The sequence below is a fragment of the Babylonia areolata genome, chromosome 16, assembly GCF_041734735.1.
Source record: "Babylonia areolata isolate BAREFJ2019XMU chromosome 16, ASM4173473v1, whole genome shotgun sequence".
NCBI lineage: Eukaryota > Metazoa > Mollusca > Gastropoda > Neogastropoda > Buccinidae > Babylonia > Babylonia areolata.
The window spans coordinates 6,048,014-6,060,065 of NC_134891.1; the positions used below are offsets into that span (position 1 = coordinate 6,048,014).

Sequence of the window (12,052 nt, forward strand, 5' to 3'; positions counted from 1 at the left end):
GCTAAGTGCATGCTGCACACGGGACCTCGGTTTATCGTCTCATCCGAATGACTAGCGTCCAGACCACCACTCAAGGTCTAATGGAGGGGGAGAAAATATCGGCGGCTGAGCCGTGATTCGAACCAGCGCCCTCAGATTCTCTCGCTTCCTGTGCGGACGCGTTACCTCTAGGCCATCACTCCACATGTTCGCAGGAAGCTATGGCAAAAGAAGTGAACTTCACTGGAATCAAGCGTAACAAACCTGGACAAGTCAGAACCCACGCTTCACAGCCCAAAAGTGAAAAGGAAAGTTAGGCGCTTCACAGCCCAAAAGTGAAAAGGAAAGTGAGGCGCTTCACAGCCCAAAAGTGAAAAGGAAAGTTAGGCGCTTCACAGCCCAAAAGTGAAAAGGAAAGTTAGGCGCTTCACAGCTAAAAAAGTGAAAAGGAAAGTGAGGCGCTTCACAGCCCAAAAGTGAAAAGGAAAGTTAGGCGCTTCACAGCCCAAAAGTGAAAAGGAAAGTGAGGAGCTTCACAGCCCAAAAGTGAAAAGGAAAGTTAGGCGCTTCACAGCCCAAAAGTGAAAAGGAAAGTTAGGCGCTTCACAGCCCAAAAGTGAAAAGGAAAGCGAGGCGCTTCACAGCCTAAAAGTGGAAAGGAAAGTTAGGCGCTTCACAGCCCAAAAGTGAAAAGGAAAGCGAGGCGCTTCACAGCCCAAAAGTGAAAAGGAAAGTTAGGCGCTTCACAGCCCAAAGGTGAAAAGGAAAGCTAGGCGCTTCAAACCCCAAAAGTGAAAAGGAAAGCCAGGCGCTTCACAGCCCAAAAGTGAAAAGGAAAGTTAGGCGCTTCACAGCCCAAAAGTGAAAAGGAAAGTTAGGCGCTTCACAGCCCAAAAGTGAAAAGGAAAGCCAGGCGCTTCACAGCCCAAAAGTGAGAAGGAAAGTTAGGAGCTTCACAGCCCAAAAGTGAAAAGGAAAGTTAGGAGCTTCACAGCCCAAAAGTGAAAAGGAAAGTGAGGCGCTTCACAGCCCAAAAGTGAAAAGGAAAGTTAGGCGCTTCACAGCCCAAAAGTGAAAAGGAAAGTTAGGCGCTTCACAGCCCAAAAGTGAAAAGGAAAGCCAGGCGCTTCACAGCCCAAAAGTGAAAAGGAAAGTTAGGCGCTTCACAGCCCAAAAGTGAAAAGGAAAGTTAGGCGCTTCAAACCCCAAAAGTGAAAAGGAAAGTTAGGCGCTTCACAGCCCAAAAGTGAAAAGGAAAGCCAGGCGCTTCACAGCCCAAAAGTGAAAAGGAAAGCTAGGAGCTTCACAGCCCAAAAGTGAAAAGGAAAGTTAGGCGCTTCACAGCCCAAAAGTGAAAAGGAAAGCTAGGCGCTTCACAGCCCAAAAGTGAAAAGGAAAGTGAGGTAATCATGATGGAGCCAGAAAACAGAAAGTAACGTTTCAAAGATACACGAGTATCGATACTGAATTGAATGTCAGTAAAGATGTGACGTACAAAGTCACGGAAAAGCAAGAATAGAATAGGAAAAAAAAAGCAAGAAAAAAAAAAGCTTCAATCTAAAGTAGGGAACTGGTTGAGAAGATACAGAGCTAAAACCTGGTGGACTTGTCAAGTCAACCACTGGGCCAAAGGAATGACTATTCAGTGCTGAAGGCAGGGAACTGCACTGACTGACCGAGCAGACGACAGGTCTGGAAGAGGCATAACCAGCACCTGCGTTAGCTGTAAACTATGGCCACCAGAGCAAACCGATGGGCCTAGTTTGCACCAAATGGACATGGAACAGTATACAACACCAGACAGAAAACTTTCCTTCAGTGACCACAAAGCCAGCGATTACATCAGATGAGGAGAGCTTCCCTCTAACCCCTCACAGAAAGACCAGAAGAACACAACACACCAGCACAGATCTGGAAAAACCGTCATACACGTCAAAATGTTACATGTCTGTCTGAGTGTGTATGTGCGTGCGTCTGAAATCTGATTGAATGACACGGGAAACGAATGATGAGCGCCCAGTAGCAGCCGTCAGACGGCTCTACCCTGGTAGGCAGCCTGTGGTGCAAATGTCCCCGTGTATGTAAAGCGCTTAGAGCTTGGTCTCTGACCGAGGATAGGCGCTATATAAGTATCCACATCAATCAATCAATCAATCAATTTCCTCTTTTATACAGATGAAGACCTAACAAGAACAGAAGCACTCTGTAACCCTTCAACAGATGAAGACCAATCGAAAACAGATCCTTCAACAGACGAAGACATACCAAGAAGAGATTCTCCAAAAGACTGAAGACCTATCAATCACAGGAAGAGCCTTCAACAAAAACCTATCAAGTACAGGAAGATCCTCCAACAGATGAAGACCTATCAAGAACAGGAGACGCCACTTTTATCCCCCAACAGATGAAGAAGACCTATCCAGAACGGGAAGATCCTTCAACAGATGAAGAAGACCTATCAAGAACAGGAAGATCCTTCAACAGACGAAGAAGACCTATCAAGAACAGGAAGATCCTCAAACAAAGACCTATCAAGAACAGGAAGATCCTTCAACAGACAAAGAAGACCTATCAAGAACAGGAAGATCCTCAAACAAAGACCTATCAAGAACAGGAAGATCCTTCAACAGACAAAGAAGACCTATCAAGAACAGGAAGATCCTCAAACAAAGACCTATCAAGAACAGGAAGATCCTTCAACAGACGAAGAAGACCTATCAAGAACAGGAAGATCCTCAAACAAAGACCTATCAAGAACAGGAAGATCCCCCAACAGAAGAAGACCTACCAGGCACAGGAAGATCCTTCAACAGACGAAGAAGACCTATCAAGCACAGGAAGATCCTCCAACAGACAAAGAAGACCTATCAAGCACAGGAAGATCCTCCAACAGATGAAGAAGACCTACCAAGCACAGGAAGATCCTTCAACAGACAAAGAAGACCTACCAAGCACAGGAAGATCCTCCAACAGATGAAGAAGACCTATCAAGCACAGGAAGATCCTCCAACAGATGAAGAAGACCTATCAAGCACAGGAAGATCCTCCAACAGACGAAGAAGACCTATCAAGAAAAGAAAAGATCCTTCAAACATGAAGAATACCCATCAAGAACAGGAAGATCCTCCAACAGAAGAAGAAAACCTATCAAGCCCAGGAAGAAGTCAGAAGAGGAGGGCTGTGTGTGTGTGTGTGTGTGTGTGTGTGTGTGTGTGTGTGTGTGGACGGGAGGGAGGGAGGCGTCACCAGGTCTCTCCTTCCCTCCATTCCCCCCCCCCCTCCTCCTTCCCCTCCTTCACCTCCAGCCCGGCCCGCATGGCGGCCGTCTGCTGCCGGGCCCTGAAGCCGCGGTAGTGCGACTGGATGGTGACGGCCGCCCGCTCTCGCTCCTCCTCCCCCATGGCCTTCAGCTCCTCCTCCGCCGCCCCGGGCCCCCAGTCATCCTCCTCCCTACCCCACCCCTGCTCCTCCTCCTCCTCCCGCCGCCGCCGCCCATCGTGGCGGTTCTGACTGGCGCGGGAGTCACCCCCACGACCCCCCCTGCTCGTTTCCTTTCCAGGGGTCGGGGTTCGGTCGTCCCAGTTGTCGTTGTCGTTGTGGCGGTTGTTTCGCCCGTCCTCTTCTCGCACCAGCTCTGTGCCTGAGCGGTAAGGGCTTTCGCCACGGCGTTGTGGGGAGGGGGTTCTGTTGCCCTGAAACGCAGGAAACCAAAGTTTGATGTTATCAATATTATTATTATTATTATTATTATTATTATTATTATCATCATCATCCTTGCAAAGTTTGATGTTATCAATGCTATTATTATTATTATCCTTATCATCATTCTTCTTCTTCTTCTTCTTCTACCAGGAGTTTCAGTTTCAGTTTCAGTAGCTCAAGGAGGCGTCACTGCGTTCGGACAAATCCATATACGCTACACCACATCTGCCAAGCAGATGCCTGACCAGCAACGTAACCCAACGCGCTTAGTCTGGCTTTGAGAAAAAGAAAAAAAGAAGAAAGAAAAAAAAGGGTGACTAAATAATAGATAAATACATAAAAATACAGCTGACAGTGACACTGCAACCAACTAGACACAGCTGTCACAGTTTGTCGTACACTGCAGTTTGTAACATGACAGCCAGCCTTCACTTCAGTTTCCAGTTATGCATGTGTGGGTGTATGTGTGAATGTGTGTCTTCATGTTTTACATTTATTTGCTTATTTATCATCATTGTTGTCTTATTTATTTATTTATTTATTTTTTTTTATTATTATCATTACTACTACCTTTTTTCATATCATATATATTATTTATTTATTTATTTATGTAAGCTTATCTATTATTTATTCACCTTTTTTTCCTTTTTTTTTCTCAAGGCCTGACTAAGCGCTTTGGGTTACGTTTCTGGTCAGGCATCTGCTTGGCAGATGTGGTGTGGCGTATATGGATTTGTCCGAACGCAGTGACGCCTCCATGAGTTACTGAAACTGAAACTGTTCCAGAGTACTTGTCAAATCCAACAGGCTGCAAACCCATGAACAAAACATGCACTGACACCTTGACTGGTTCAGGAGGAAGGTGGCTGACTGGTTAAGAAGCTTATAATAATGATAATAATAATAATAATAATAATAATAATAATGGTACTTATATGGCGCTGAATCTTGTGCATAGACAAATCTAAGCGCTTTCGCACCAGTCATTCTCACGCACGCATAACTCTAAAACTGGAGAAACTAAAGACAAGGAAGAGGCAGGGAAGGGAGGCTATTTTGGGAAGAGGAGGGTTTTAAGACCAGACTTGAAAGAGCTGAGTGTGGAGACTTGACGAAGCGAAAGAGAAAGTTCATTCCAATTGCAAGGTCCAGAGACAGAGAAAGAACGGCGGCCAACAGTCGAGAGTTTGAATCTGGGTATGCGTAAGTGAAGTGGATCCGAAGCTGATCGTAGGGAGCGAGATGGAGTGTAGAGGTGAAGGCAGCCACAGAGACAGGAAGAGGTTGATTTGTGAATACATTTGTAGCATAGAGTGCTGATCTTGTACTTTATTCGGTGTCAGACAGGGAGACAGTGGAGATGTTGCAAAAGAGGAGTGATGTGCTCAGATCTTTTCTTTCTGAGGACGAGTCGGGCAGCAGAGTTTTGTATGCGCTGAAGGGACTGAATGGATGAAGCAGGCAAACCAGACAATGGAGTTACAGTAGTCAAGGCGACAACACTGTGTCCGTGAGGGCCCAGGTTCAACTCCCGTTTGTTCTCTCTTCGAAGTGGGACTGGGAAAATCAAAGTGGGCATTTAGTCATTCGGGTGAGACGACCGGCCGAGGTCCCATGTATACTGCACGCACTTGGCGCGCTGGAAAAGAACCCACAACAACGTAAGTGTTGTACCCTCTGGCAACATTCTGTAGAAGAAATCCACTCTGATATGAGCACACACACACACATACACGCACACACACACACACACACATATATATATATATATATATATATATATGCGTGCACTCAAGGCCTGAGTAAGCGTGTGTTGGGTTATGCTGCTGGTCAGGCTATCTACCAAGCAGATGTGGTGCAGCGTATATGGATTTGTCCGAACACAGTGACACCTTGAGAAACTGGAACAGAAATCCTCTAATTATCATAATCATTATTATTGTTGGTCTTGTTGTTGTTGTTGTTGTTGTTATTATTATTAGAATTATCATCATTCTTTATATATATATATATATATATATATATATATATATATATATATGGGTGCATTGAATGGATATGTCGGTGTCTGCGTGTTTAAAAAAAACCTGCAATGTATCTGTGTTAGGATCAAGACAGCATTGACTGAAGAATAAAATGAAATAGAAAAAAAAGGACTGGGGAAACTGCAACTGGATTGTGGATGAAATGAACACTTAAAAAAAAAGAAGAAAAAAAAAGCGTCGATTGTACTGGGAGCTTTTGTCCTGTCTGTGCTCAGCACGTGCACAAAATAGGCTTGTCGTTGCAAACTGTGGGCTTGTCTTTTGTCAAGTATCATGGAATTCAGAATGTCCGCTGTCCATGGGAGCATAACTCACATGCACCTAAGTCATGTTCTGCTGCTGTAGTAATGGAATCATGCTGATACATAAATGTAAATCATTTTCTATTGCCTATGTCAGCATGGGATTTAAAATGCCAAAGAACATGTTGAAGGGAAGGTGTTATCTTTTTTTTCTGATGTCCTTACTGCCATAGTGACACTTTATCATTTTCAGTGTGCATCTCTCTTCACCTATGTGAACCATAGAATACGCAAAACAACAAATAACTACATGAAAAGTGAGTTGCTAACGGCACTGTCATGCACATTCGGAATTTCTGCTAAATGTGTTTCAGTGTATGTCAATTACCCGTGACTGACTGTCCTGTCCACTAAGTACTGTTTAATTCTCCACACCTCTACACCACTCAAAGGCAGCAGACAAGAACCAATGGAAAAAAAACAAAAAAACAACAGCTTCTACCACAACATTCATATTCGATGACACAAGGTTAAAACAGTATCAACAATCCTTTCAGAGAAAAAACAAAAAACAAAAAAAACACACAAAAAAAAACCCCACACGAAATGGTACGATTTACCTGGACATGCAGACAGAATATCGCATGTCCTCAAAGACCCAAGAGGCCCGTGGTCAGGCTTCAAAGCATAACCTATGCCAAAAGTGACTGACAATATAAACTGCTGGACTCAGAGACAGACAGACTGACAGACAAACACGCACACTGGTTGCTAAAATACAACCGAGGAACTCGAGAGACAAAACAGTTCTTTAAATTCTTCTCTCTTTTTTTTTTTTTTTTCTTCTTCTTCCTCGTTTCAATAAAACCTATACATCACTGACACACAAAAAGATTTCACCGGGGGCACACACAACTTCCTTCAACCACTCACTCACTCACCTTGTCTGCGCGATGCTTCGGGGACGACGCACCAGCAGCCTTCTTCCTCTTCTCCTCCTCTTCCTCCTCCTCCCGCCTCCTCCTCTCTTCGGCGGCATTCCTCTCCTCCTCCTTCCTCCTCTCCTCCTCCACCTCCTGCTGCCGGCGCTTCTGGGCTTCCTTCTGTTCCTCCGCCTTCTTGCCGTTCTTCTTCTTGTCTTTATCCTCTTTCTTGCGGCGCATGGCCTCCTGCTCTTTCCGCGCCTTCTCCGCGCGCTCCCGGTCCTCGGCCGCCCTCTTCTCCTGGGCCTTGCGCTCGGCCTCACGGCGCGCCTGCTCGTTGCCCGGGGAGTCGGGGCGCCGGGCGTTGGAGCGGTACGTCCTCTGCTGGTCCGGGCGGCGAGGGGAGCTCAGCTCTCCGCCATCGTCGTCGTCGTCCTCCTCCTCCGGCTGTTACAGGCAGGCAGGCAGGCAGGCAAGGCAGGCAGCAGAGGTGGTGTGGTGTGTGGAGGGGGGGAGAGCGGTTTGGTAAAGCGAGCAAAACATACAGTTAAACAGTTTGAATGGCAGGGAGGGTGTGGTGTGGGTGGAGGAAGGAAGGAAGGGGTGGAGGGTTGGAGGAAAGAACTTGTGAATTTTCTTCAACAGGTCGACAGGGAGGAGGGTGGAGGGAAGGAGGGGGGTGGGGTGGGGGGTCTTTGAAAGGGAGTGATTTTTTTTTTTTTTTTTTTGCTCTGTCATAAAGTCGCTGTCGTTGTCATTGCCTGTCTTCAGTGATGGTTAGAACAAGAATGAGAGGATGATGGAACAAATGTGGGTGGTGTGTGTGGGAGGAGAGGGGGGCGGGGGGGGGGGGGGGGGGGAGAAAGGGAGCCCGGGGCCGGGAAGGGCAGCAGGGCTGGATGGGGGTTAATGCATGAAATCACTTTTAAAACAAAACATATCACGTGACAACACAGCTGGCATTCACTCTCACTGTTTGGGGGTGTGTGGGAGGGGGGATCGGGGGAGGGAGGGGGGTGGTGAAAGAAGAGGACAGTGGGAGTCAACAAACTGGGGGTGGTGGAAGGGGGAAGGGGGAAGGGGGGGGGGGTATCAAGACCATGAGACATTATATTTTCATAACTGTAGGCCTTTTCAGTGAGCCCTGCAGACCCCGAGTCAAAGCCTATATAACATCAGTATCATTTCCAGATAACTCAGGTATGTACTGCTGTGGCACAGCTGTTTTATACGGCTTAATTTTGGCAGTTTTTAAGGTGCTGAACACCTTCTTAACCTCAAACTGGTCTGTCAAAGTGATATTCATCCAGCTGCAAAATACCCGCACTTGTAACCACCGGCAACTAAAGCCGCTGTCATCAGCACACACACACACACACACACACACACACACACACACACACACAAAGTGAATCTTTCTCACCAACTGACACTTACCCCTACACAGGACCCTCCACCCCCTGCCTTCTTTTTCGTTTTGATCTGTCACTACCATTATCGTCATTACTACCAACACTATCATTATGATTACAATAATTATCATCATCATTATTTGTATCTGTATTTCTTTTTATCACATCAGATTTCTCTGTGTGAAATTCGGGCTGCTCTCCCCAGGGAGAGCGCGTCGCTACACTACAGCGCCACCCATTTTTGGGTATTTTTTCCTGCGTGGAGTTTTATTTGCTTTTCCTATCGAAGTGGATTTTTCTACAGAATTTTGCCAGGAACAACCCTTTTGTTGCCGTGGGTTCTTTCACGTGCACTAAATGCATGTTGCACACGGGACCTCGGTTTATCGTCTCATCCGAATGACTAGCGTCCAGACCACCACTCAAGGTCTAGTGGAGGGGGAGAAAATATCGGCGGCTGAGCCGTGATTCGAACCAGCGCGCTCAGATTCTCTCGCTTCCTAGGCGGACGCGTTACCTCTAGGCCATCACTCCACTATCACTATCACCACTGTTGCTTATAGCTCAGCCGACTGCACAGGTCTGTATCTGGACTGAAAACTCTTGTCAAATATATTGACCTTGATAGTAAGCAGTACCTGAACAGAAAACCAGACACCAGGGCAGGCATGTCATGTTCATGCATGCAAACCAAGGCTAACCCTCTGACGTTGATCATTCCGTCAATTTTTCAACCCGAAAGGTTTACACACACACACACACACACACACACACACACGCACACACACATATATATATATATCCGTCTAAAAACACTTAGAGTGAATAGACGTTAAACTGAAGATAACACACACACACATATATATATGTGTGTGTGGAAAAAAGGTAACCTGAAAACTTACTTGTACATATACACAAAATTATATATAATTATAAAGACATAAATTTAAATATATATGTGTGTGTGTATGTGGCTGTGTGCGGAGAGAGAGAGAGAGAGAGAGAGAGGTGTCTGTGTGTGTGGAGAGAGAGAGAGAGAGGTGTCTGTGTGTGTGTGTGGAGAGAGAGAGGGAGAGAGAGAGAGAGAGAGAGAGAGAGAGAGAGAGAGAGAGAGAGAGAGAGAGAGAGAGAGAGAGAGAGAGAGAGAGACAGAGGCACACACAAGGACAAAATGGTTGTTACTCGCACATCCTAGGCACAAAAAAAGAACACATTTCAGTAAGAACGCCTAATGATCAAGTCCAGGAAATGATAACACACATTCAAGACTTCCTAGAAAAAGAAGGAAAAAAAAGAAAGCCTTATGGACCAGCAAAGCATAATACAAGAAAGAATCTATGAGACGATAGATAGACAAGGAAAGGAAAAGGCCAACATTCTGTGCAATTCACCAGAATGGTTGCTGCACGACTCGACCTATACAGCTCTTAGCACCTTGCACACAATGAACTATGAGCTTTGGGGGAAAAAAAAAAAAGTGGTGTAGAAACGGAAAATTTTCAAAGGCCATTAATCACATTTCATTAACTTTGTTAAAATCATTCAACGAGAAAGACTATGACATTAAAGTACAAATTCTTTGATAACGATATTAAAAATGATCAATAATAATAACGATAACAGCAACAACAACCCTATTTGTATGATCAGAACAGTCATGGCACCTTCAGCAGCCCAACGAATCAGAGACTGACAAAAGCTTACAACTAGTTGGGCCAGCAGCGACGGGCGCACTAGCCGAGTGGTTAAATCGTTGGACTGTCAATCTGAGGGTCCCAGGTTCGAATCACGGTGACGGCGCCTGGTGGGTAAAGGGTGAAGATTTTTACGATCTCCCAGGTCAACATATGTGCAGACCTGCTAGTGCCTGAACCCCCTTCGTGTGTATATGCAAGCAGAAGATCAAATACGCACGTTAAATATCCTGTAATCCATGTCAGTGTTCGGTGGGTTATGGAAACAAGAACATACCCAGCATGCACACACCCCGAAAACGGAGTATGGCTGCCTACATGGCGGGGTAAAAACGGTCATACACGTAAAAGCCCACTCGTGTGCATACGAGTGAACGCAGAAGAAGAAGAAGAAAGAAGTTGCGCCAGCAGCAATGTTGAAAGATGTGTGATCAATGGGAATTCGTTTACAGCTTAGTCTTTTAGTAATGGACGATGACTCTCAAAACTAGGAGGCATGATTGCACTGGCTCTTTAAAAAAAAGTGCTGCAGCCTTGGGGGCAAGTTGGCCTTTGAGAACCATCCCAGTGCCGACTGTCCTAAAACCCTCTTGGCTAAACACACACACACACACACACACACACAGAGCTGGTTAAAAAAACAATAACGCAGATGATGATGGAAAATGCCATTCAATGAATAAGCATGCCGCGTTATAATAGTGAGTACTAGCAGTTTCTTTCCTTTCTCTCGCAGTGTCGCCAAAACCTGAGACGTAATCATCTTTTCCTGCTAAAAACGCTGCTTTTCTGCATCTTTTCTGACGGGCGCAACAGCCGAGTGGTTAAAGCGTTGGACTGTCAATCTGAGGGTCCCGGGTTCGAATCACGGTGACAGGCGCCTGGTGGGTAAAGGGTGGAGATTTTTACGATCACCCAGGTCAACATATGTGCAGACCTGCTAGTGCCTGAACCCCCTTCGGGTGTATATGCAAGCAGAAGATCAAATACGCACGTTAAAGATCCTGTGATCCATGTCAGCGTTCGGTGGGTTATGGAAACAAGAACATACCCAGCATGCACATCCCCGAAAACGGAGTATGGCTGCCTACATGGCGGGGTAAAAACGGCCATACACGTAAAAGCCCACTCGTGTACATACGGGTGGACGCAGAAGAAGAAGAAGAATGCATCTTTTCTGAGTCGCTGAATCTTTAATGTAACTCTGTATATGTATCTGACATATAAAAAAAAAAGGTGCAGCACTGGTCATATACTTTAGAAATGTGCTGATGAAAAAGCTTTTGTAGAGAACTTTTAGTGAATTAACCAAAAGGAAATATGCAAATGCATGGAAAATACAGTGAAAGGAGTGAGTATTCTAATTTTAGGTTTAAACAGGGCCCTTGTGATCGATAACATTCTCTATTTCATTACAAAGCATTATTTGTATTGTACTGGTCTGTACTTACTCCTTTTCGTCATAACAAAATTCTGTGAGTGAAATTAGAGCTGTTCTCCATGGGGAGAGCACATCACCATATCGCAAGTCATAAAGTTGAAAAAACAAAACAAAAAAAACAACAAAAAAACCAAAACAACAACAACCAAAAACAAAACAAAACATGAACACTTATTTTATGGAGACAACGAAATGATAGGAATGTAGATGATCTCAGATACAACTTCACAACCTGCAAGATTTAGGTTACAAAATGTGACTGTCTCCACATTTTGTTTTCCTCAAAACCTCTAAATTTCAGAGGAACCAAACCCTGATTGGACACAAAGAGGGAACATATAGCATTCTCGGAATATAACAGAGGGCTAGAACGTTCAGAAATTACAATAGGACTGAAGAGGGCTTTCATTTTAAATGGACAATCATGTTTCGTTTTCTCCAGCTGATTGGTGAATGCTCTCTTTTTCCGCTTGACCATTATTTCATGGTCGAACTTCTCTACCTGTTTTGATCACATTACTCAGCATCGGCATCTGATCAGCATCTCACATCACAAAGTTACACAAGATTAAGAATTCAGAGCACTACAGCACACCACAGCACTCAAGTTGCAC

The 12,052-nt window shown here is 45.1% G+C and overlaps 1 protein-coding gene across 1 annotated transcript in view; it reads right to left on the reverse strand.

Moving 5' to 3' along the window:
• Positions 1-3,440: 3,440 nt before the first annotated feature.
• Positions 3,441-12,052, reverse strand: part of LOC143290739 (doublecortin domain-containing protein 2-like) — a gene marked incomplete at its 3' end in the record, with an annotated part of 165,346 nt that continues 156,734 nt past the window's right edge. The window contains exons 10-11 of the mRNA XM_076600254.1: positions 6,910-7,338; positions 3,441-3,671 (exon numbers count right to left, since the gene is read on the reverse strand). Coding sequence (XP_076456369.1) covers positions 3,441-3,671; positions 6,910-7,338 — 660 coding nt within the window. The remainder of the gene's footprint in view (positions 3,672-6,909; positions 7,339-12,052) is intronic.